Source organism: Apiospora kogelbergensis, assembly GCF_038363985.1.
Source record: "Apiospora kogelbergensis strain CBS 113332 chromosome Unknown utg000001l_segment0_segment0, whole genome shotgun sequence".
Lineage (NCBI taxonomy): Eukaryota > Fungi > Ascomycota > Sordariomycetes > Amphisphaeriales > Apiosporaceae > Apiospora > Apiospora kogelbergensis.
In genome coordinates, this window is record NW_027117418.1 from 1,833,269 (window position 1) to 1,858,828 (window position 25,560).

The following is a 25,560-nucleotide window of genomic DNA, read 5'->3' on the forward strand; positions in this document are numbered from 1 at the left end:
AACCCATGGGCGCCCCCTCCCCTCAGATACCGGATTTCCGGTGTCTGGGCCTTGGGACCAAACGGCCTTCAATGTGTTCCTGATTGCTTTTATATGTATCCGGAATGGTTCACTGACGTTGGCCCCATCGTAGCACTTTCGCTCCTTCGATCTACGACGACTCTCCCTTCCGCAGGACTTTGAAACATCATCTACCGTTCATCGTGAACTTATCGAAGATCAATACCCAATCGCATCATCATGGCCCCCATGATCAACTTCTTGGCACAGGGCACTGCTGCCCTGACCCGCCGTGACGAATTCGCTTCTGACCAGACCATGGACCTTCTTATTACCCTTCTCGGCGTCGCCTTTGTCGCCCTGCTTCTCACTGCCCTTCTTTTGTTGCTGAGGCGGATGAAGCGCCAACAACAGGCAGCCCATCACGAGCTCGCCGGTGACGACGGTCTCCCGCAGTACAGTGACCTCAAGATCGACGGCCAAACCAGCCGCGGTCTCACCATCCAGACGCCCGGCGGCCGTTCCAGCATCTTCGTCGTCGACCACCGCCCCATGCTGGCCGACCCCAACGCCCCTCCTCACTCGCCCACCAACGTGCCCCAGATTCACATCACCTTCCCCGACGAGCAGGACGACCAGGGCCGCAACAAGTCGGGCCGCGTCATGGTGGTGCGCGTCGGCGAGACCACGGTCGGCATGGAACCCATCCGGGACGAGCAGCTCCCCGCCTACGAGAAGGAGAGCAAACACGGCTTCTACTCCATCGACATGGACCAGATCGGTGGCCTGAAGGAGAAGGACCGCTCGCAATTCCAGTAAATCGGGATGTGCGGTGTTGTGTCTGCTTCTAGCCCTCACAACAACGACAACGACAGAACCAATATCCGTTTGTGCATCTCGAGTATAGGTTGAGCCCTCCGAGGGAACGGATGGAAGGGCCTTATACTTTCTCAACTCAACCTCTTAACATTCCGGAGGAGGCAGGGGGGTTTCTTGGATGACAACCATTACATGCATGAATTACGGAGTCTTCACTGGCAGCGATACTTTTGACCTGATATTATCATTCTTCCTCGCTTGGGTCCGAAGGAGTGGTGACCAAGCGACGACACACACTACAAGTCGCGGCGTTTAATGGGTTATACGGCACAGGATAACTTTCTGGATATATATTCTCGAGCAAACTTCGCCCCCCACGCGCGCCGAGCAGGCTTCTCTGTTCGGCTACACCACACTCAAGCGATGCTTGCTGGACACGCCGTCCGCAATGGACGGTGGCAGGCAGAAAGGGCAGAACGAAGCATTACCAGGACATATAGTACATTCGTACATTCAATATTGTATAATTAATACATTTACCAAGTCCAAACACTCCAGACGGTTCAAGTCGGGGCTAGAAGCAAACACGGCTTCAAAATTAACAATACTCCATACGCTTACTATTTTTCACATGCGCGCTGTGATGGGTGTCATTCCTTCGGCAAATAGCATAAGCCCCAGCCCCAAATCCTTCTTCCGTTCTCATTCCTTTTGCGCCGCCTCCCTCTTCTTTTCATCGCACGTAATAATACGCATCCAATATAGGTTCTGTTGTTTTAGTATCAACCAATTCCCATGTTGCTCGCCTGACAGCCAGCAATTGGAGGAAAGCGTCGCCCGCAAAGTGGACTCTTTTCCCCTTCGGCTTCATGCAGAGACAAGGACTCCCCTGCGACGCTCACGAACTCTGGAGCCACAGCAGTTACGCGGCTCAATAAGATCAGATGGAGATTTGATGGGTACGGCTATGGAGAAATTCGGGATCCACAGCAAGCAGCGAAGCGGCCGGTGCTGCTTGTCAAAGCAAGTCCGACAAAGTGCTGGTTCCTGCGCGAAGGAATTTTGTTGCTGCGCCGTCAGTGTGGACACGCGACAGCAGCCGACAACAACATCGTTGCATCTCGTATTTACCTATGCACACCTGTGCTTGATTTCTTGTTTCTTGACTCGGGACAAATCAAGATCAAACATCTTCATGACCAAGGCAGACGCAGGTCAAATTGGACTTGCTACTGCTACTGCCGGAGTTGACGGAGCGCATGACGTATGTACATACGTCTGTCTGAAAAAGACAAGACGAACACACCAGATTAAACGGTATGGCAAGCCTTGAAGTCAAAACCCACATGGGCCGCACAGGACGGCCTCGTGGCGGCCGATCAATCGGATCAAATCTGATAAAGCCTAGCCTTGTCTGGAACTCTATCTCTACTCGACACCCGGTTTGCATATGGCGGGCCCTTTCTTCCCTTTGTCAATATGTAGGCAGCTAGATAGGCTTTAGGGGGTTGCTTTTTCTTCAGCTGATATGTTGTGATGGGTGGGTGGTGGTGATCTCCGTGCATGTTGTTCACACGTATCCCATAGTACTTCTTAACTGTTGTAGTGTGTGTAAAGATTATATACTGTTTCACGGCGGTCAGAATTTGTTTTACAGAGCCTATAGGCATGTGTTATCTCTGCCTATAGATATACCACCAGGTTCATGTACGACCCTTGATCAACATAGGGTTTGGAAAGTCGCAGTCACTGTAGGGCACATACACGAATTCCCTTTACTGTGTGCTTGTGCACTACTTAGCTTCAGTCTCGGAGGCATGCCGGAACCTTAAATTGAATATTAGTATGTACAATTGATATCGACATAGGGTCCAGGCTATATATGATGTACTTCGAGCTTTTGGTACAAGAGTGGAGATATGGTAAATATACCCATCTCATATTATGATGGTTCTTACATTCTCCGTAGATCCCGATGGAGGCTTGTTTTAGGGACTGTAGCTGCTACTGTTGTGATTGTTGGCTCAACATCGAAATCTGCACGCTTTTGAGCGAGAACACAGCAAGAACGCTCGACATTGCGAGGGTAAGAGTCGGCCAGCGTCTGTTCATCTGATTCGATTATCTTCCATGCGCAGTATTTCTTGGAGCTTTGCCTTCTGTGAAATCGAACAAGAGCACTTCTCTAGCAGTGGCGCATCGCCATCACGTAAATGCGTGAACCTGCAACTCGAAGGCATGCCGTGGGAAGTAGGTCTCTGGCGCAAAAAGCTCATCAGCTCATCGGCTGCGAGTTTTGCGGCCACATCCCACGCCAATCCTCATCCTGGATGACGTATGGCATGGTATAGGAGGGGTCTGACGATGCACTCCCGTCCAAGCCGCCGGTGATGGTAGGGGCGAGCAGCGGGAACTGGGTGTTGACCCCCAGGGCCGGGTAGTTCCCCATGGCGATACTGTCCAGGTTGGAGATAAGCGGCTCCTCCGTCTTCATCCAATTGGAGACGTCCACCCTGATGAGATGAGACGGGATGCTGTCGTCAGGCGGCTGTTGCTGTTGTTGGTGGTGGGGAGGAGGGGGAACATGGCTTGTTTCCTGCAGAGATCGCGTCTCGTCACTGCCTGGGGGTGAAAGAGGCGGGACGGGGGCTCATCCAGTGCCTTCTTTAGGCAGTACGGCATGACGGGCTGTTCGCCGTTGGTGCTGCCGTTGTGGCTCGTACTCCCCCGCTTGTGCCTTGTTGATAGGGGCGGGATTGCATGATAACGCGTGCATCATGCTCCACGCCGTCCTGCGTCGAGCTGCATTGCCGTGGAAATATGTCCTCTGGCCCGGGGCTAGGAACCCATGATTTCAGCTGGCTATCACCTTCTTTCACCGTGCCACTTTCAAGGTAGACCTTTTCTTTCGCTAGAATATGCCGTTGCTATAGGCTGGTCAGCTGCCGAAGCAGTAGTATAGCGAAGTTGACATGACTCACGTATGCCTCAACCCTTGGCAGGTAGGGCTTCAATGTTTCTAGTATGCTCACGAGAGACGACACGAGAAAAGCCAGGAGCTCGTCGTCGATAGGCTTCGCGAGACAAAGGGGTGCCGTACTGCCCTCCTTCAGAGCTCTCTTCCATATTTCATATTTCCGAGCGACCAATAGAACCGTTGCGCAATCAACCTACAAAATACAGTTAGCAAAAGGGACCTGGCATCCAGGTGGCGACACTGAAAGCAAGAAAACTTACTGCGCAAGCGCCGATCATCCAATCTGCGGTGACCAGGTTCTTACTGACGCCCGAATTCTGTCTGATCAGATGCATCTGGTAAGTCCAGAATTGAGCCTGGTGGATAGCATAGGCCGTGGCTTGTCGTTGCGCTATGTCTAGCCATTCCCATGGTATTCCCTCTGGATACTTTGCCGGTGTCGAGTCCGCAAGCCTCGGGAGCGAAAAGCGGTACAGGTCCACGTATGTCTGTGCAACCCATAAATGCAGCGTGAGGAAGCTTGTCCGGTCGGGTCTGTTTAGGTGGTCTTGCAAGCTCTGAGGGCCTAACCTGATGCGGTCAGGGAGCGAGTCCTTGAATCTCACCATGAGAACTTGAAGGTGGTTTACTGTCGCCATGAAGTGCTCGGGCGTGGGAGAAGTGACCTGGGGACTCTGAAGGGCTTCGGTTAAGCGCTTCATGGAGCTGTAGATCCGAAGTCAGCAACACGTACTCTGAAAAGGGGGGCATAGAATGGGAAGTAAGGAATTGATGTCAGAACATACCTGAGTATCTGGGTACGAAGGTTCAACAACCGCACGTGGGCAGCATTCAGACTGAAGTCGCCATGATTTGGTTGAAGGGGTACTTCGTGCAGTGTCGCTTCTGTCGAGGGAAGCTCTTGCCTGAAGACATCGTCATTGCAGGGGAGTTTCAGTTGCATGGAACTGGAAGGAAGCAGCACGTGCTCTTCGAAACCGCCAGATAGGTATCGGTCAATGCTCCATATCTGCCATACGGCTCGTCTCAGACACTCTTGTCTGGCATACCCCCTTCCTCCTGTCGATATTCGGGCTCGTTGATGAGGCCCAAGCACCGGGCCAACCGGGCAGCAGTCGACGTCCACATCCAAACTTTGCTCAGGGGCCCCGACATCCAGTTGTAGGTCGTCACGAAGGCCTGAAGCACCAACAGATTCGGATCCATGTGGCCGAATTGCCGCATCACATGCTGCTCCACCTGCTCGTTGCACTGAGCTGCGAGTAGGCGCCCTTGCGAAACATCTGTTACCACCGTCGATGTGATGGACACCACGGCTGCCGCTAAGTAGGGAGGCAAACGGTTCTCGTCGATCATGCGGTATGTTGTCGCCGGATGGAGGATGCCCTGGCAAGGTACATACCAGAACGCCTCAAAGTATACGTCCATATGTTGCAGTATTATGTCCCGTTTGAGTAGGGTTGTTTGAGGTTCTGAACTTGGGTGAAATGCGATGTCCATATTGACTGGGCTTTGGCCTTCAGGACTGTGTTGCTCCTTCACAGATGCAGACGCTGTTGATACCGATCCAGGCTCAGTCGCCTGCTCGGACGGTGTGGCTACATTGGCAAATCGCCTCTTGGATGGCGCATATTCGCAAGTCAGAGAAGCTGAGCGGCATCTCGAACATGCTGGCAAGTCGCCAGAGCACTTTGCTTTGTGGCGATGGCAGTTCGCGCAGGCTTGCTTATGTTAGTCGGGCTGTTGGTATCAAGTGATGCTGGGATGTGTCGCTGGTGTTGGCTTACCTCGCTGAGCACGCTTTCGGATAGTTCCAGCTTCGGTGACGGTGCCGGTTGGTGTGATCCTCGCTAATTTGGCGGCTTCGTGTTATTCAGCACTTCGAACCTCTCGAACATCAACAACGACGAGTCTCACCTTGCGCCCGACTGCCGCTGGTGGACTGGGCAAATCCGCAAGCAAGTTTGAGGCGGAAGCAGTTGTCGCATGGTTCATCGCCTGTTCGGCCACCACATTTGACCTAACGCGGACGAGTTACAGTTCAGCACAAACATCCGATGTCAGCTTAGAGTAGAGCATCGCGCACCTTACGCAATCGACAAATGTCACAACTAGAAACGTCGCAAGTCAGTCTTGGCCTGTGGCAATTGAATCTCAGCCTACACAAGCGCATGAACTCTTACCATTCGTTGGGGTTGTTACGCCTTCTTTTGCCCAGGGCGACGGGCGAGAGCTGAGAGGTGGACGTTGCTGGGGTGGGCGCGGAGGAGGCGTCTAGGTTTTCCGAAGCACGTCGCCCATCGTTGCTGTGCTTCATGGTGGTGAAACTGTAAGTCTATAGGATGAACCAATGGCAAGTATACTCGGCAAGCGACACTAGAACGGCAATGCTAGCAAGCAGTTGGAAGCATGGTTCGTCCTAGCGAAAATAGCAAGTCGTAGACTAGGGATCAAGAGAAAGTAGTGTAATCTTGGGTTGCTGAACCAGGCGCAATCATGAAGGAGAGCGAGAACCGACAGGCTCTCGCGCAGTACCCAGATTCTGGGGTTCGCGGGCCTACCACCAGGTCGCCCTAAGGCCCTCGCGGATGTAAGAGAAAAGGGACAGGGGTTCGGCGTAAAGGCCGCCGCCAGTCGCTGCGTCGCATCGATGTCAGGCCGTCCAGGCGCTCCACCTCCACCCACCCGCCTTCAAACACCCCTGTTCGCGACGGCTAGCAAATCTCCTTATCGTGAGGGGTGGCGCACGTGTTGTGACCGGTGGTGGCCGGAAGAATAGATCCGCGATGCCATCACCACCCAAACTGGCTTGGTAATCGAGTAGGTAATCGAGAGCCAAGAGCCCTCCCTTGCCCCAGAAAGAAACCCGCGACGGTGGATGGCCTTATCCTGTCTCACTTCAGCTTCTAGAGATATAGGAAGTGATGAACATCCGGGAGCAGATCACCTCCTGTAGTATTGAGACCACTTACACACCATCGGGTATTTGTTGCGCTTATATCAACAATTGGCCTACAGCTGACTGCCGCTCGTTGCTTGCGTCTCCTGAACCCAATCTCGAGATCGATGCTGCAGTGAATAAACTTATGGGGGCGGACTATATTAATGCCTAGCTGCTAGCAATATGCGTCCGTGATATATACACATATGCATGGGTTCGGTGAAATAGGACGCCATCGATGCAATTCTGGCCATTTCAGGTCCCAGCAGCATGAAACGTCAATATTCCGCAATGTGCCTGCCACGCTGCACCTACCAGCGGGCCAGTTTGCCAGCTAGATCAATTAGAGGTGGCAGGATCTGGGCAGGATCCATCGATCGTCTGGTAAGGTCCAATCTCCTTGTGCGGCACAGCAGCCGTTGCTGGTTGGCAATGAAAGCCTACCGATTTATATGCCGTCTGGGCTTGGTATGGGGTTGCTTCTTTGGGTGTCGATAGTGAAGGAAATAGGTAACGGATTACCGGGAATAAGGCAGTTGCGGATTTCCCAGGCAGTATCCCCGAGAGAACCCTTGAAAATGACGTTTGTTGGTCGGAAAATGAAGTTCATTGTCTGGTCTTGTCTGTCTGTCTATAAGTGGAATGTATAGGCGAATGCATAGGTAGGTGTGGTGTGTTGGACAAGCCGATTCATAATCGCTTGCTGTCCAATAGCACTGTCAGCTGGTCGATGATCTCTGCGGGCCGCTCCCAGCTGGACTTTGCGACCCTCTAGTAGCTAATTGAAGCTCTACCCAAATCGAACCCACCTCGCAGCCACGCCACGGTATCACCAAACCACCAAACCACCAAACGCGACCGGTTTTGGTGTCAACCTCGCTCCTTACTCATTCCCTAACGTGCTATCACTTCTAACAGCCATGTCGACGTAGAACCCGCCTTTGCATTCAACCATTGCCCGATTGCTCATACCAAACCAATGGCCAGCTGGGCCTGAGCCACCAAACCTCCCACATTCCTTTGCTGTCCTAGCCACACCACGATGCCACAACAACGGCAGCAACGGCCCAAGGACGGCCCGTCCGAGTACCAGACCATAGCCGCCCAATATGCGAGGGCCAAACGATTAAAGGAGATCGAAGATGCCAACAAGAAGCTCTTGGGCGCAGAGGCCAAGGAAAAGCGCTCGGGCGCTGCCGAGACGCAACGCGCCGCCTTCGAGGCCCGGCGCAAGAAGGGCTACGAGCGCCGCTTCGGCTGGACCTTCGGCTTCTGGGTCTGGATGACGTGCATACACGTCGTTGGCATCGTGCTCTTCACTGGCGGCTTCCTGCTCACGCGCCTGGTTCTGGACGAGAAATCCGAGTGCTCCGTGCCGCCCATCGAGCCGCTGACCAAGTGGGAAGGGCAAGGCACCATGGACGGGGGTTGCTGGCACCCCAAGACCTTCGAAAAGGCCGTCGTTGTCTTGATCGACGCGCTGCGCTACGACTTCACGGTTCCGGTCAAGAATCTGACCGAGGCCGAGGTCTACCATAACGCTTTCCCCTTCCTCTACGAGACCGCAATCCAGTCGCCGAACAATGCGGTACTTCTACCCTTCATCGCAGACCCACCGACATCCACCCTTCAGAGACTGAAGGGACTGACAACCGGAACCTTGCCTACACTGAACGACTTGGGAAGCAGCTTCGGCGGAACGGCCATTGATGAGGATAACCTTCTGATGCAGCTCAACACACTGGGCAAGCGCATCGTGCATCTGGGTGATGATACCTGGACCTCTCTCTTCCCAGGCTACTTTGAGGCGGATATCAGCAAGCCCTATGACAGTTTCAACGTCTGGGATCTGCACACGGTTGATAATGGAGTTCTTGAGCACATTTTTCCTCTCATGAAGCCAGAAAACCAGACACAGTGGGACGTTTTGATCGGCCACTTCCTCGGCGTGGATCATGCTGGTCACAGATATGGCCCCAATCATGCTGCCATGACTGCCAAGCTTCAACAGATGGATGCTTTCATCAGGGATCTTGTGAAGACCATCGATGACGACACGGTTCTGATTGTCATGGGAGATCATGGTATGGACAGTAAGGGCGACCACGGAGGCGAGAGTGACGACGAGGTTGAAGCTGCGTTATGGATGTACTCGAAAAGACCCGTGTTCGGCCGTACACTGCCGGAATACGCCACTCCTCCTGCCACCGCCAAGGAACGACCCGTGAACCAAATCGATCTGGTCCCTACGCTGGCACTTCTGCTTGGCTTGCCAATTCCATTCAACAATCTTGGCCGCCCTATTGAGGAAGCTTTTGCTGGAATAAAGGGCAGTGCATGGGATAACCTAGCAGCTGTCTCCAGGTTGGCCTCGGCGGGCATTCGTCGGTATCAAGCGTCATATTTCGCCGCCAGAGGTATAGAACAAACGTCAAAGCCCGGGTCGCCTGCGGAACTATGGGAAAGCGCAACCGAGTCTGCCGCGAAGAACACGAATTTGAAAGCCCGGGAGCTTGTCTACAGAGCCTACACCGCATACCAGCAAGAAACGCTCCGGATTTGCAAAGATCTATGGGCACGTTTCGACGTTCCCAAGATGGCCTTGGGCATCGTGGTCATGGCACTCGGAGTTCTGGTGCTTCTGGTTTATGTGTCCAGAGACGAAGATGATGACTTCGCTGTCTTGGATGATGCCGAGTTAGACCTGGCTGAGAAGAGTCTGGAGTTGCAGGGTGTCGGCAGTCAAAGTAACCTGCCTTCTTACCAGACTTTGACTCAGAGTTTGGTGAAGGCGGCGATGCTTGGAGGCGCAATCGGAGCCGCTCTCGGCGCAGGTTTCGTGTCTATGTCCGAGGAGCAGGATTGGACAATGGCGGCCGCCATTACTGCGTTGACCAGCTCGCTGGCAGTGACCATCTCTCTGTTCGGACTCGGGAAGAGCTTGACTAACCTGATACCCAACACACTATGGGGGTGGCTTGCTGTGATCTTCACCGTGAGCCAGTCTATTGGGTTTGCCTCCAACTCATACACCATATGGGAGGACTCGATATCCCTGTTCTTTTTGTCGACTTTTGGGTTTGTGAGCATGATAGCTGCGTTGCGTCTCGAAACCCGCACTGACCGCATCTTGGGTATATATCACTCTGTGGTTTTCATCCTACTTGGCCGACTGGCTTCCCTATCCAAGCTTTGCCGGGAAGAGCAGATGCCGTACTGTACATCAACATACTATGCATCGGCCAACTCGTCCACGTCTGCACCCTGGCAATTGGCATTGCCCTTTGTCGTATTCGCTGGCCTTCCGTCCATCATCAAGGGGTATCTCATCTCGTCTCGATCGTACGAAGCTATGGCCCCGCTTTGGATCGGATACGTTTTCCGTTTTGCTCTCGGTCTGGCCGCGACCTACTGGACGCTGGATGCGGCTGGTAACGGCCAGTGGTTGGTTGAATACCTCCCCGAGACGACTTTGAAGACGATACAGGTGGCGATCGCCCAGGGCGTGCTTGCGCTGACTTTCATCGCCGGCACGACCGCTTTCGTCTGGGCACCCCCGTGCATCTCGGTGTTCACCAAGGCCGGAAGCGGCGGGCGCACCGCCCAGGTCACCATTATGGGGTATGGCAACGCCAACGGCGCGCGCTACCTGCTGCTTGTGGTCAACTTCGCGGCGGCGTGCATGCTCCTGTCGAAACCGATGGGCAGCGGTGCTCTGGCGCTCATGATGTGGCAGGTGCTGTCACTCGTCGACATGATCGACCTGAACAACCTGTCGACGGAGAGCATCGGCCCCGTCGTCCTGGCGCTGCTGGGCGAGTTCTACTACTTCAAGACGGGCCACCAGGCCGTCCTGTCGTCGATCCAGTGGGACTCGGCCTTCATCCCGCTGTTCACGCTGCGCTACCCGTGGTCGCCCCTGGTGGTCATGTTCAACACGTTCGCGGGCCAGATCCTGGCCTGCGTGGCGGTGCCGCTCCTCGCGCTCTGGAAGACGTCCCCGAAGCGCAAGGGCGGGCTCGAGACGGTCACGCGCTGCCTGGGCCTCTTCGTTGCCTACTACGCCATCGAGAGCCTGGCCACCATGGTCTGGGCGGGCCACCTGCGTCGCCACCTCATGCTCTTCCGCGTCTTCAACCCCCGCTTCATGATGGCGGCGGCCGTGCTGCTTGTCGTCGACCTTGTCGGCATCCTGGTGGCGCTCGCGGGTGTCAGGACAAACACCCTGGCTGTCAGTGAGGTTTTCGGCTGGGCTGATTGATTGATTGGCCAGTAAATAGCAAAAGTCATGGTGTATGTAGCTAGTGAGTTGGCAGAGAGGAACTTTAGGATAGAACATGTTTCCACCCCCCTTTCCCATTTTTCTTGAGCCTGTATATAAAGAGGGCGGGTTACAAAGTGTCACTCGGCCTTGAAGACCTGGAATATCCACTACGATGAGGAACTGGTGCGGCCCATTGCCGCCCTGTTTGTATATATCCCTTTTGATTATCTATAGATTTGGCCCTGAGAAAAAAGAAGGCGCTACCAAGATGTCAAGTACGGGGGCATTGCATAGTGAACTCGACCAGTGTATCCTTCTCCCGTGTAAATTTGTATAGTTGCTACTACCCTGCCAGGGCAGGCTTTCTATTTCTTGCATACGGCAGAAGTAGGGTACGAAATACTCAATCCCGCCTTTTCGGGGTTTCCCGCACTATTTCAATCGAGAGGGGAGTCCTTGAGAATTGGGTGTGCAATCCCCCATCCGTTCATGGCTGCCGGAGAAGACTCGGGCTCGGTCGTTTTGTTTTCTCCGATCGATCCCTCCCCTCCGACAATGGACGGCGTTTCTGTGTTTTTCTGAAACATCGCTTAAGAGGTACTGTAGGATCGCGGGGGCCGTTTTTTGGAAGAAACTAGGCAATTGGAGCCGGTCATGTTTATATAAACATCCTCTGTATGGAGTACCAGGTTCAGGTTGCCTTGTTTCGAGAAGAAGAAAAAAGGCACGCACACGCGGTCTGGCCCGCTGACCCCCTCTGGTTTTCTTGTTCCTTGTTTCTTCTTCTTGGTTTCTTCATCTCCCTCCCTTGTAGGCATGCATGTCACGTCACATTTGAAATGTTTGAGCTGTTATCATCGCAAACCACTGCAAAGTATGAAAGAATGAAGAGTATGGAATTAATCTCGGGTCTGGTCCCCGGTACGTGTTCGTTATACGTTTCTCTGGCCTAATGGCCAAATCTTCTTCTACTCCTTGTCGCATCGGCACATAGAATCGTTATGTGTCTAGTCCCTCCCAGCTCAATTTGCCTAGTCCCATTTTCGCCTCCTGACCTGTATGTAATCCATCATCACCCTTGCCAAAACGTATCCCAACTCTGCTTGACGGGGGGAGAGAATATATATATATATATATATGTAATAGAAATTAAAGCAATAAGACTGCTTCAGGATAAGGAAAGCAGCAAAGCAATTTTTGCTCGCGTGGGAGGGTATCGAACGCTTCGATGGGTAAGAAGGTGATCCCATCCAACAAAATCATTTCCCGCCAGATCAGATGAAATCCGTAAAATCATGTAACCCGAAAGTGTCGCCATTTCCAAAGGTGTGCACCTGCCCTGCCTGCCTGTTTAACCCAAGCCCGTATATAGTTGTCCTGTAAAACTCCGTCCGTATTATTGTTTTTGCTGTTGGTCTAACGACGATCTATCTCCTTCTTTGCCCCTTCACCGGGCTAGAGGAAGATATGCGTGAAGGCCATGAGCATGAACGAGAACAGCACCAAGAAAGGGGTTTGCTGCATAGGTATGGCGGCATTCTCGGTGGCCACCGGAAGCGTGCTGTTGACGTACTGGGCGCCGCACGCCTTGTTCATGACCGTGGATCCGCCTTCGTACGTCGCGGCTATGGACGACTTTCTATTCGAGGTGGCGGATTGGAAGATGCCCATCGTCTGCTGGTTGCACCAGTTGCAGCCGGGCGTGGACGCGTCCGGCATGCTCCTGTTCAGGGGCAGGTAGTAGAGATAGACACTGGAGAAATCCTTGGTGTCCGTCGCGGCCTCGGCGTAGCAATACGCCTGGGTCTCGGGCTCTTTGAGGCACGTTGCGCTGAACAGAGGCTGATACGCCTTGAGCCCCTGATACGCTTTCGTCACGACCGTGTTCCCACTCGACAGCTCGTTACCGCAATTCCCACTTTGTTGAAATTTGTCGGCCAGGTCGTTGAGCCATGACGTGCACATTTTGACATCGGCCTTGCACGAGGCATCGAGGACCTGTGTAATGCTGACTAGCGACTTCTGAGCGTCGAAAAAGCCATTGGAACCTCCCTGCGTCATGTCTTAGTCTCGGGTGTTCAGGTGAAGCGTTGTTGACTCAACGTTTTAAGACTTACCTGCAAGAGCATAGAGAAAGGGTAGCATGACTTGAATGTGCTGTCGGCGAGAAAGCTCTGTATGAAGGCCGGGCAATTGCTCGAGGAATCGGCCGAGAACGTGGAGGGCACGCTGTCCATGGGGCTGGGCAATGGACCGGTAGCGGCAGCGGGCGTCGCTGCTGCTGCTCGTTTGGATGTGGTGGAAGTGGGCACCTCGATGCTGATGACAGTGGTCGACCCTTGATCAGCCGCTCGTGCAGCGACTCGCCTACGCGGCAAACGACGTGCTGGTGATTCCTCTTCGGACATGATCTGCTGCTGCCATTGTTCGCTATCGGGCGACGACGGGCGAGCAACTACCAGCGTCTCGGCGAACTGATGGGGGGCTTGGAGTGATATAGCTGTGGTCAGGGAGACCCAGCAAAGAGTGTTCGCGAAAATCATTGCCCGGATGGATCCTTTAAGACCGGGATGGCCTGAAACGCTCCAGCAAGGGTACAGGGGACCAGTCTAGATATTGCGGACTGGGTGGAAACAAAAAGTAACATCAAGTCGTAGCGGCAACTCTACCGTTGGCGAAACATGCCAGCATAACGTCTGTTCTTATCCGGTAGAAGAAGAAAAAGACCCAAGTCTGTATTGATGTGTTGTCGAGCGCCGCAAATGCGTTATGGCGGAGGACCGAGACACCAATGGGGACGAGCACCTCCAACAATCGCCACGCCGCGGTATCAGGTGGGCAGACCGTCAGGGAGTTGGGATGACCGAATCCGCACACTGGTACGATACTCAGCTGGATACGACGATGGCTGAAGTCGACTCGTGAGTAAATCCTTCGATCTGAGTAATGTAGGCGGTAGGCGAGCGACTGAAAGAGGCTGGATGCCAACGGTATGTATGTCTCACTTAAGGTTGCTCTGGAGCAGGATCAGGGCCAAGCTTTCTCAGAATAGTCGAAATCCTGCCAACTCGCGATCCAAGGCAGACAGATAGATGATTAAAGATGTCGCCGTATTAGGAGTGATTATGGTCAGTGTGGAATTAAGTAGGTATGTTGGGGGTTGGAAACGAGCGACGAAGGTGTATGGTTGACACCCGATGTAAACAACAATTGACCGCCTGAAGAACGAGAGACTGAATGGATCGAACCGAACGAACGAACGACCGGGACGACTGGACGGGGATGGGAGACAGTGGGCAGCGAGAGGAGATGGTCACCGCCATTGGCTCTCTTTGCCGGAAGAGAATCAAGGTCAGGCCTGTCTGCCCACCGGCAGGTTAATTAAAAAGAGAATCTTAGCCGCGCCTCCCCATGGCACACACACACACACACCACCCGATAAGAGAGAGAGAGAGGCACGCACACGCACACGAGGCACCGCCCCCATCCCTGTCATGCGCTCTCCCTCTCTCGCCCGCCCGTCACCAGCATTCCAAGAGGGACCAAGCCGGGCGACGGGGGCTAGGCCAGGTAGGCCAGACAGGCAGGGTAGGCAGGGTAGACAGGGTAGACAGGGTAGACAGGGTATGATTGAGCGCAACGCCGGGGACAAAACGGTAGGTATGCAAACTGCTGCACGTCGCCTAAATCGGAAAAGCGAGCGTCACTCTCCCGTGCATACGGTAAGGATTTAAACGTGAGATGTATTGCTTGCATACACGCACACAAGAGACTCTGTCGTTGCCCGTTCACTTGATCGAGGGTTCTCCAGAACTCTTGGAATGCGAGCCCAAGAATGCAACATCTCATATCCAGTTTTTCTCCAGGCGTCGTGGCCCGGGTTCTGTCCGGGTTCTGTCCAGGCTCTGTTGTCCAGGGCTCCAGATCTGGTCCGATGCATGAATGAGAAAGAGCGGGCAATATAAAGAGGGGAGGGGCAGCCGGCGGGGAAACAACTGATGGCCCCTAGTTCTGCCATAGTAGTATTGCTCGCAGAGAGGTCAGTTCTGCGATCCGGGATTCCCTGGGAGCCTGGGCGACGATTGCGAATGAGATGAACAGAGACAGGACCCCCTTGCGTTCGTTGGTCGGTCGGCCGGCCAGTCGGGCCACACAAAACAACGCCCACGATGGCGCACCGTACCTTGCAGTAGTAGGCGCCATGAACCCATTATTAGCCCTGGTGCGAGGAAAAAACCACGCGAGTGGCTGTGGGCGGTAGGCGGGCGCCTGTACACCCTGCCACCAAGCATGCGGTAGCACTGCATTTGGTGTAAGCCGGAAGAAGAAGAGGAAGAAGAAGAAATCCAATGGTGTAATGCGAGCACTATTTTGGTTCGTGGCCCCTTCGTATCTGTCTTTTTACCCTTTCGACTCAGCACCCCCATCGCATCGGAGACTTTTGCTCGTAGAGGGGCACGCATCCAAGTGGATTGCTTCGGTAGGCATGTATGTATGTGGGCGAAATCCTACAGCGCCTGCATAAGCGAAATTTCCCCTTTCCCCCTGTTGCTGGCCAGCCTGCCTCTCGTCACTGTTGCTGTCTGAATGACTGAATGAATGAGGCTTAAAGTCAAGTGGTATGTGTACGACGACAGGCGCCCAATGAGGTCTAGCCGTTCCGCTGCAGTGATGATTTGTTCTCACACTATTGAAAAAAAGACGACGCTGATGCTGTCAACCTTCGCTTGGCTTGCTGCTTGCTTCTTTCGGGTAGCTGATGGACGGACTACGACTCTGTCCAAATGACTAAACTCTTGGGGCCGGCCAACCTAGCCGATCGGGTAGGTTAGGTAGCACTCGTGGTAAATAAATGAGCAATAGCACGTAGTCACTGCTGTCAGAGTCCATCATTATTGATCACGCCGTTGAATAGTACTAGGGGACGCAAATCCCAGTTGGAACTGGTTTGATACGTAACACACACCGTCCATCCTATCCGAGACGGCGGTTGCTGACAGAGAGACATGTACATACCTACCATGCACCGTGCTCCTCGAGAATGAGATGCACACGCCGAGCATCCAACAACTCGTTTCTCATATTCATGCCCCGGGTGCGAGCTGCCGGTCCCGACGGCCAGGTAAGGTCAGGGGCAGTACCGCGCGCAAAGAGGCGCGAGGATGGATTTAGAGTTCTGGGGCGCAATGCTTGGGATGTGGAGGAATTCGGCTTCGGAAAGAGGATCTCATATGCAGAGCGCAAGTAACAACGCAGAGGGACGGGGCTGGTCTTGGTGCACTGCATGCAGCTCGAGTCAAGTCCATCATTTAATCGTCGTCGTCCAGTAGTCGTCGTCGTCGTAGTCGCCAACCAAAAATAGCCACACAGTCCCTGTCTGGGTCTGCTCGGTTGAGTTCCTTGTTTTTCTTTTACTGTAATTAAACAAGTTATTTCATTCAGTCGCCGTGGCCCATTTGGCGTTGGTGACTAGAAGCTGCTTGTCCTTAGTACGTGTAGATAGAATGGATATCGGTGGTTTTCCGTGCAGAGCAGGTTCCCGTGCTGCGAGGATCGGGGGAGAGCTGCGACCTCTTTTTTCGCACCAAAGACATCAAACGTTGTCGTTGTGCAGCGTAAAAATGAATGCAGGCAACCGGATTGCAAGCCATGTGCAATAGTCCGGGGCTGGCGTAGGTGGAAGTGTCGATCACAAAGTCTAGAAGCTGCTGATCCGTTTCCCGACCAAAAGGATACAAGATGGACAAGGAAAAGGTCGGCATCTCCAACCCATGTTACATCTAGGGTAACACGCAATTAATCATCTTGCATTTGAAAGTGCCAATGAGTGAAGTGCAACAAGATCGAGCAACATGGGTGGGCGACTTGGCATATATACTCGCCGTGCCCCTTACGCCAATATTCTACCATGGACGCACTGACACATCGCCGGCCAGAATGGAAAAGCGCGAGAGGTTGAGAGAGAGCAAGAGAGTGAATGGTCTATTTTTATCGATTACAAGGACTATGTGCAGAGCGTAAGCTCGCCATTTTGGTTAGGCAAGCAGCAAGTGTCGTGTTGTGAGAATAAGTAGAAAATAGTATTGGGAAGACCACTCCTCCAAATTGCAACCACGGCAAGTATTCCTCGGCCGGACCTGGATGTTTGAAAGCGCGAATCAAATTTTTAAGCAGGTATTTATGCCGCCAACGCCGTTGATGATGCATTCTCCCATATCTCGTGTCAACGGAGACGACCATCTTCCTTCCTTCCTTTATCCATAGTCGCCATGGGAGTGTCTATTCGTGAAATATCAAGAGAAAACGCTCTAATCGAGAAACCCGTCCAAAGCGAACAGGCGCAAACGCACAACATCAGAAAACACAAAAGCCAAGCCGCGATTCTCCGCACGCTTATCGGTTCTTCTCCAGACTCTGGAGGTTTACCAGCTCGGCATAACGGCCGTTTTTGCGCATGAGGTCGGAGTGCGTGCCCTCCTCGACGATGCGGCCCTGGTCGAAGACATAGATGATATCCGCACGCTGGATGGTGCTAAGACGGTGGGCCACGGCAATCGTGGTGCGGCCCTTGGCGGCCTTGTCAAGCGCGGCCTGGACAACGTGCTCCGATTCCGAGTCGAGCGCCGATGTGGCCTCGTCCAGCAATAAGATCTTGGGGTCGCGGATCAGCGCGCGCGCAATGGCGATACGCTGCTTTTGGCCACCGGACAAGAGGGTTCCCTTACTGCCGACCACCGTGTTGAAGCCATCGGGCATCGACATGATGAAGTCGTAGATATTGGCCTCCTTGCAGGCGAATTCCACCGCCTCATCGGTAGCCTCGTGGTTGGCGCCAAGGAGGATGTTCTCCTTGATGGTGCCCTGGTAAAGAGTAGGTTCCTGGGATACGAGCGCAATGAATGACCGGTATTCATTGACGTTCAGGCTGCTGACTTCCTTGCCGTCAATGTAGACGCCGCCAACAATCGGGTCGTAGAAGCGCTCGAGAAGAGCGATGGTTGTACTCTTACCGCAACCAGATGCACCGACCAACGCCACATATTGGCCAGGGCGCACTGTGAGGTTCAGACCTCGCAGAACGGGCTGCTCAGGTCGTGTAGGGTAGCGGAAGTGGACGTCACGGAACTCGACAGTACCATCCACAGATTCAAGGCGCTCGCCATCTTGGGACCACGCATCGATGGTGGGTTTCCTGTCAAATAGCGTCTTGAGCTCAGCCGCCGCCTGGTGGGCCTTGCCCATGTCGGGCGCAAAGGAGAAAACGGATCCAGCTGATTGGGCGCCGAAGATGATGGCCGAGAAACAGACAAAGAACTGGAACATGTCGTACTCATGCTTGCCAATCAAGGACCCTCCGTACCAGAAACCAAGGGCAAAGGCTAGGAACAGAAGCGATTGCGATGCCGCATACAGAATACTAGACTTGAGAATGGAAATCAAACTGGCACGTTGCTGGGCTGCGAGAGCGTTCTGGTACTGTGCGAGGACATCCTTTTCTCGGGTTAGAGAAGCAACAGTTCGGATGGCAGAGATAGCCTCCGAAGCATATGATGCAGACTGCTCGTAGGCGGTCTTGGAGCGTCGCTGAAAGTGGGCAAGCATGTAGAATCGGAAGAAACCACAGCCTAAAAGCACCGGTATAGTTGCGATACAAACCAGAGACAGCTTCCAGCCGATAACGAGGGCGAGAATAAGAGCGGACACCAGGGTGGTGCTGACCATGAGCAGAGTACCGAGAGTGACACCGCTGATTCCTGCAACATGAGTCGTTTCAGTCGAAAGGAAGGAAGTCAGAGCTCCCGCAGTGTTGGAATCTTTATCGAAGAAAGAGATGTCCTGGCGAAGGAGGGTGCGGAAGGCACGGTCGCGAACTCTGTGGACAAGCTTCTCGGAGCATCTGGCGAAGGCGACACCCTGAGCAATGAATGCAATCAACTGGACGAACGCCAACATCAGGTACATCGCGCTCCAGAAATCACTATCCTTTTGAGCTGCCCGTTGGTCGCAGGACTGAGAGGAACACCCAGAGTCATGATCTGTTTGGCAAAGAAGTAGGCTTGAGTTGGGTTACCACCACCGCAGATGATGGCCCAGAAGCAACCCCAGACCATGAGCTTCCACTCCTCTTTGTTGAAAGATGCGATCAAACTGACGAGAGTCCACAAGCCATACTTGTGTTCTTCCTCGGCGGCTTTGCGGCTCTGAAGAACTCTGCTTGAGGCGGAGGCTTGAGTGGTCGAGCGGTTCAGTTTCTCCCGGATGTTGTCATCAGGATCCTCAATATACCCCTCGTTTTTGGCAGATGCCTTGCGGATCAGAGCTTCTTCCTGTGCGTCAATAGCCTCCTGTTCCTCGGCCGTAAGCTCGTTCACCGCGGCGATGTTTTGGGCATTAACCAGGTTAAAGTAAGCACCTTGCTTCTCGAGAAGCGCAGCGTGTGTACCCTGCTCGATGATGGCTCCTCGAGACATGACGACAATGTTATGCGCGTCTCGGATAGTAGACAGACGATGGGCAATGGTGATGGTTGTACGACCGGCAGCAGCGACTTCCAAAGCAGCTTGAACGACGCCTTCAGACTTCGTATCGAGAGCACTAGTGGCCTCGTCGAGCAAAAGAATCTTAGGGTCTGAAACAATGGCTCTGGCGATTGCGATACGTTGTTTTTGACCACCGGAGAGGAGGAAACCCCGTTCTCCCACGTTAGTCTTATAGCCCTCAGGGAGACTGGAGATGAAATCGTGAGCGTTTGCCTTTTTCGCAGCTTCGATAATGAGTTCCTTTTGCATTTCGTCGCTCTCGTGCTCGTGCTGGGTGCCAATCAAGCCATGTTTGATGTTACCGTAGATGGTGGTTCCGAAGAGTGTGGGTTCTTGGCTGACCAAGGCGATGTTCTGGCGAAGCCACCTCAGGTTCAAAGTGCTGATGTCATGCCCGTCGAGGTATACTGAACCCCCGACAGGATCATAGAACCGCTCAACGAGGCCAACGATAGTACTCTTGCCGGATCCGGAAGCTCCAACCAATGCAGTCGTTTTGCCGGCAGGGATTTCCAGCGAAACATTGTCCATGACGACGACCTCGGGGCGCGATGGGTAGATATGCTTGACGTTCTCCAGGCGAATGGTACCCTCGACGTGGTCCAGCTTTTCGCCAGTATCGACGGAAGGATCCAAGGGGGAGACACGATCGATGGTGTTGTAAATCTTGACAGCAGCGGCAACAGCCGTGCCGAAGGCCTGGATATTAGGTGCAACGTTTCCGAGGTTGAAGGCACCAATCATAACCGACATCATGATGATGAGAACTTTCGAGAGGGGAATGTCGCCGTCGATCAGGAATTGACTTCCCACCCAGAAGGACAGACCGTAGTTCAGGTACAACACCCACATCATACCGGCCACCATACAGGCGATGGTTGCCTTAACCTTGAAACCGTAGCGCTCGGCTCGAATGAGATGCTCGTCATATTGCTTAGCGAGGCGGTCTTGTGTGCCGAAAGCAACGGCGTTACGAATCGAGCTAAGAACCTCGTCCGCCACGCTACCACCAAGGGCGTATGCTTGAATGGAGTGCTTGTTGTACTTGATGATGAACTGAGAGCCGGTACCCATGACAAGCATCAGCGCGACAACGGTAGACAGCAGAATCAACGTCAACTTCCAGTACTCAACAAAGCCGATGACGAAGGCTGAGACGAAAGTAGCAACGGCTGTCAACGTCAATCCCACTTTCTCGGAAATACCATCTTGAATCAGGTTCGTGTCTGCCGTGATACGAGTCGTGACCTCGCCAGCGCCGAGCTTATCGAAGTAACCAATATTCTGCTTCATGCAGCTCTCGAGGTAGTGCTCACGGATCTTTGCGCTGATGTGCTCGCCCGTGTAGATGAAACCGACTGTGGCGACATAGATGGTGATAAACTCGCCGATAGCCAAATATATGAAGTAGAGGACCAGAGAGGTCATTTGGGCCATATAATCGTCGTACGTCACCTTTCCGAGAAAGTAGTCCTGAAATGTTCCCTGAAGGTTTCCAAAGATGACTGTCATGAGAGGCAGCGCAGCACCACCACCAATGGCGCATATGGAAGCGACGAACATGATGGTAAGATCCCACTTATCGGCATAGCGATATATGATGCCGACGCCGGCTTTGACCTCATCTGTTACGATTTGCTTCCGCAGAATCTGAGCCTCGTGGGGTGGGAGGTGCTTGAACGGGTCGTTCTCCTCTTCCTTGGCGGCTTTCGAGTCGGCCTTCTTTTCTGTCTTCTCTGAGCCAGCGCGGCTTGAGCCTCGGCCAGAGCGTGGGCCATCAGTCAGCTGCTTCTCATTCTCCCCCGCAATCTCCCCCGGAATCCGTTCTTGGGACTCCTGGGCCAACATCCTGTGAGCGTTCTCGAAGGCCCTATAGTCTTCAAACGAGTCGTAGAAGATCTCGGAAGCCCTATTGGATGGCGGCTCGGGCAAGGGCCGATCAAACCTGCTGTAGTATTCCTGTGCCATGGTCAACGACTTGCACGCTTAGGGAGAGGCGAGGAAGGACGAGAGTGGTGGCCCGAGATACGAGCTCGACCAAGGGAGATATGGCATGGCGAGAGAGCCGGCCACCCTTGGAAGAGCTCGAGGCCGGTATGCCAGTCCATGAATAGTAACAAAATAGACTCTCCATGATGATGAGATGCTGAACTGTGATAACGCGGCGATCACTCGTGAAAGTGGGGGGTGGGGCTTACCTCAAAAGCAAAGAAACCAGATTAAGATTATTCTAAAGAAACACCATAGACAAGAATAGTATTAAGCAAGTCGTGGGTGAATCATGACAGACTCGGAGGATCCTGTGCCAAGGGGGCTGTCACGAGCAAATTGGCGAGATCTATGTGACGGAACTCTCAAGAAAGGTGAGTCGTAACGAAGAGATGATTACAAGAAATAATATAGGTGCAATGCCTCGTCAGCAGCGTAGAAGTAAAGGAGTGTCGAAAGTGTTTATAATGAGCCTTCGCACCCTTTTGCTGCAGCAGTGCATTACTTTATGTAACCTAGGAACGGAATCCAAGGCTTCCGCCGTGTCGCGACGTATGGGGAATTGGGCTTAGCGAGCCTGGCGTGCCTACGCGCTGCAGAACGAACTGGAATTCCAGCGTGGTACGGGTAGGGGAGGTACTTTTTACGCTGGGTCTTTTTGTGTTTTTGTCTCCGTACTTGTGCCCGTACCTGCCCCAAGTAGGCAAGTCGCTCGCCGAATCTCCTGGAAACAGAGGGGCCAGCAATGACCATATGTATGGCATTATTCTATTCAATCACTCTGTGTGGAATTACCAATTAGCTGTAGTTCAGCTGTGAAAGCCGGTGGGCACTCTCGATGCGATATTCCTCCTCACCACCTGCCATGCCTACTTGCCCCATGAACTTGGCAAAGCTTGATGAGCTTGCTCTTGCAACATCGATCTACATAGACTTGTCGTTTGCGAGCGAGCGAGAGAAGCATCAACGACACACACACACTAAGATAATGTCAGAAACTCAATCGTCTTCCAAGATCGCGAGAGTCTGAGAACCCCATCTACCCCCTACCCATGTACTATCAGCTGCTCGGCTAACCGCGCAGGGGTCTGATCTAAGCTTCTAGGTTCTCCAGGAGGCACTACGCTAGAAGTAATAGATTCGCCCGGCGACCGACAACCAGATACGTTATGGGGCAGACCGTTTAGGGGCAGGGGGCTAGTGGCAGGCTGTTGTTGCACCCAGCTGCCAGCTGCGTGTGGTATCTAGTCAGATCCGATGGGCATTTGACTCACCCGGCCAATACAACAGCCCGCCACATCTCCCAATGGGGTTTACTTGACCCCGAGATGCTGATTTTATGTCAGTGGTCTGACGCCATCATATCATCCCTACTCCCTCACACTCAAATACGGCGTGCGTAATGTTGCATATCTGATATGTGCCCTTCGGCTTCGGGTTCGTTTATGGCGAGCGAATGGCCAGGATGCAAGTAAGTAATGCTGACGGTGTTCGGGATAGGGATTGCGATTGCGTGCGCCTTCCCGCGCTTGCGACAAAGAATTATGCAGTTGCGTTACTCGTTTCTCGTTTCTCGCTTCTCGCTTTCGTTTGGCGGTGCCTCCTCCCAGCTAATGCACGCCATCTGGCTGCCTGCACGTGCCATCCGTATAGGAATGACTGCAGAAAAGAAATTTCCTGCTATTCTGTGACAGCTAGCCAGAACTAGCAGCGTGGCCTTTGCCCCGGAATCTGATATGTACATGCGGCTAGACGGGCAGACGGGTGATCGCAGCCGGACATTGCCATGACAAATAACAAATACCACTTTCAGATGAGAATGCAATGTCCATCCTGTTCCTCCATTCCTTTGAATGAAATTTGACTGCTAGGGCAGTGGCGAGGTAGGCCATGAGAATATGTGCGTGATGTGGCAGGTCAGGTAAGCTCGCAACCGTTTGGTCAACTAAACCAGGTAGCAACAGCGACAGGCCTGTACGTATACAAGGCTGGCTGGCTGGCTAAGGATGAGCTGAATCTGGAGCTGAAGGTGGACTCATCTTCCAGCCTCGTTCTCAAGAGGCGACATGCAACAGAGAATCAAGGTAGGCAGGTAGGCAGGCAACAGCAGTGACATGGACTGGACTGACCCAGCTTCAGCCAGCATCAATCAATGAATAACGGGTGTGGGCGGGACGCCAGCTTGTCCTCAAGTCGAATTCGCCTCCCTACAATCAATCCCTAACCTGGGGCAATTCGCCTCTTACTTCCCGACTCTTACTACCTACGCATTTCTATACCCAAATCACGAAGCCGCCAATAAACCACCTACCTACTACCCAGACGAATCTGATATTTAATCACAAATCACCTGCATACGCACCCAATTGCTTCGTTGCCGTTTGCCGTATGCACCCCTCGGCCAATCCTTGTACGAAGTAGCATCGTCGCATACCCCGCAAAAACGTCTAGAGCTTCCCACAATCACCTGGGTCAGCCCAACTACATCATACCGCCAAACATCTACAGCTTCCACCTCAAACAACCAACAAACACCCAACGACGACGACCCCCAAGAATGCATCTCCAACTCCCGCCCGCCCTATGGGCAGGGCTCCTCCTCCTCTCGTCCGCCACCCCAGCCTCGGCGGCCACAAAGCCCAAAAACGCCATCCTCCTCTCGCAAGTCCAGACGCTGACCCTGCGTGGCGGCGGCGCCCAGACGACGCACCGCCGGGTGTCGGCGATGCCGCAGCTGTCCTGCGTCTCGAGCCCCAAAGTCTGCAGCCTGCACGAGGTCGACGTGATGCGCTGCGAGAACAAGGGCGCAGGCTACAGTGACGAGGACATCCAGTGGTCGTGCACGGCGTCGCTGCCGCCCACACTGAAACTGGGCGGCACCGAGGTCATGTGCGAAGGCTACAGTGGGCCCGACGACGACTACGTCCTCAAGGGCAGCTGCGGCGTGCAATATCGCCTCGTGTTGACTGCCGAGGGCGAGCGGCGGTATCCAGATCTGGCCGGGGGGAGTGGAGGTGGTTGGAAACCGAACACGGACGGCATTGATGCCGGCGGGATTCTTTTCGGCATACTCTTCGTCGGCGTGCTCGCTTGGATGGTCTACAGCGCGTGCGTCAATGCGAACGGCAACCAAGCCGTCCAGAGACGTCCACGAGGTGGTGGTGGCGGCGGCGGCGGCTGGGGCCCAGGCTTTGGAGGTGGTAATGGTGGTGCACCACGGTTCGACGACAACGACGACCCTCCACCGCCCTATAGCTCGAAGACCCGTTCATCCTCCCAGCAGCAGCAAGGCTGGCGGCCTGGCTTCTGGACGGGTGCCGCGTCGGGTGCCGCCGCTGGTTATTTCGCCGGAAACAGGGGCAGTCGACAACAGCAACCTCCGCCAAGCAACTATGGCTCGGGATGGGGAGCCGGCAGCAGCCGTGGAAGCGGCGGCTGGGGCGCTGGACCGTCGCATTCAAGCTCAAGCTCGAGCTCGTCCGACAGACACGAAAGTACAGGATTCGGTGGCACGAGTCGCAGGTAGTGTGGTAGAATGATCAAAGTAATCGAACACGATATCGAGAATAGACGGACGAATAATTGCCAACGGTTGAAATCAAATTGATGGAGTTACAGAATCTAAGAAATACTACACATATTCCGTTACGCAGAAGAGTTGCATCACTATCCTGGCATATCGTGAACGAGTTGTATCGGGTTGTTTGTCAGGTTGATGTATTCCTACAAAGCAGGTATAGACTGCTTCTCTATCCTGTGCGCTCGTGATCCTCGTAGCTTCGATTAAAAGCTGGAGAGGTATTACTAGCAAGTCTTACTGATCCAGCTGCGATATACTCTCAAGGTATTATGGTTCTGCTCATCCGCTTCGGGAGGATCCTCCTCCCACACTACCTCTTCTTACGCTTCCGCGCCCAAGCCGCTTGGGGTATCTGGCATAGTGCAAAACTTTCCCAAGACACAATAAGGCATTCTCAGATGCGCCTGTGTCCAGGCAACGGCCCATTCTCCTTAACGCAGAAACTGTCGC

At 53.6% G+C, this 25,560-nt stretch overlaps 6 protein-coding genes across 6 annotated transcripts; 3 read left to right on the plus strand and 3 right to left on the minus strand.

Moving 5' to 3' along the window:
* Positions 1 to 240: 240 nt before the first annotated feature.
* Positions 241 to 819, plus strand: PG998_000583 (uncharacterized protein; the record flags this gene model as incomplete). The annotated part of the gene is made up of 1 exon (XM_066867401.1): positions 241 to 819. The coding sequence occupies one exon, from the start codon at positions 241 to 243 to the stop codon at positions 817 to 819; it is 579 nt and encodes a 192-aa protein (XP_066735816.1).
* A 2,275-nt stretch (positions 820 to 3,094) lies between these two features.
* PG998_000584 (uncharacterized protein) lies at positions 3,095 to 6,113 on the minus strand (the record flags this gene model as incomplete). Its single annotated transcript, XM_066867402.1, is given in 9 exon segments — positions 3,095 to 3,373; positions 3,543 to 3,746; positions 3,801 to 3,989; positions 4,057 to 4,501; positions 4,582 to 4,831; positions 4,846 to 5,517; positions 5,584 to 5,658; positions 5,677 to 5,816; positions 5,980 to 6,113. The coding sequence occupies 9 exon segments, from the start codon at positions 6,111 to 6,113 to the stop codon at positions 3,095 to 3,097; spliced, it is 2,388 nt and encodes a 795-aa protein (XP_066735817.1).
* A 1,666-nt stretch (positions 6,114 to 7,779) lies between these two features.
* Positions 7,780 to 10,998, plus strand: PG998_000585 (GPI ethanolamine phosphate transferase 3; the record flags this gene model as incomplete). Its single annotated transcript, XM_066867403.1, has 1 exon — positions 7,780 to 10,998. The coding sequence occupies one exon, from the start codon at positions 7,780 to 7,782 to the stop codon at positions 10,996 to 10,998; it is 3,219 nt and encodes a 1,072-aa protein (XP_066735818.1).
* A 1,458-nt stretch (positions 10,999 to 12,456) lies between these two features.
* On the minus strand, positions 12,457 to 13,610 carry PG998_000586 (C6 transcription factor; the record flags this gene model as incomplete). Its single annotated transcript, XM_066867404.1, has 2 exons — positions 12,457 to 13,053; positions 13,119 to 13,610. Coding segments are annotated over 2 exons (1,089 nt in total), but the record flags the coding sequence as incomplete, so codon positions are not given.
* A 3,784-nt stretch (positions 13,611 to 17,394) lies between these two features.
* On the minus strand, positions 17,395 to 21,509 carry PG998_000587 (ABC transporter; the record flags this gene model as incomplete). The annotated part of the gene is made up of 2 exons (XM_066867405.1): positions 17,395 to 18,992; positions 19,073 to 21,509. 2 exons carry the CDS (start codon positions 21,507 to 21,509, stop codon positions 17,395 to 17,397), a joined length of 4,035 nt encoding a protein of 1,344 aa, XP_066735820.1.
* Positions 21,510 to 24,087: 2,578 nt separating this feature from the next.
* Positions 24,088 to 25,056, plus strand: PG998_000588 (uncharacterized protein; the record flags this gene model as incomplete). The annotated part of the gene is made up of 1 exon (XM_066867406.1): positions 24,088 to 25,056. One exon carries the CDS (start codon positions 24,088 to 24,090, stop codon positions 25,054 to 25,056), a length of 969 nt encoding a protein of 322 aa, XP_066735821.1.
* Between the last annotated feature and the right edge of the window lie 504 nt (positions 25,057 to 25,560).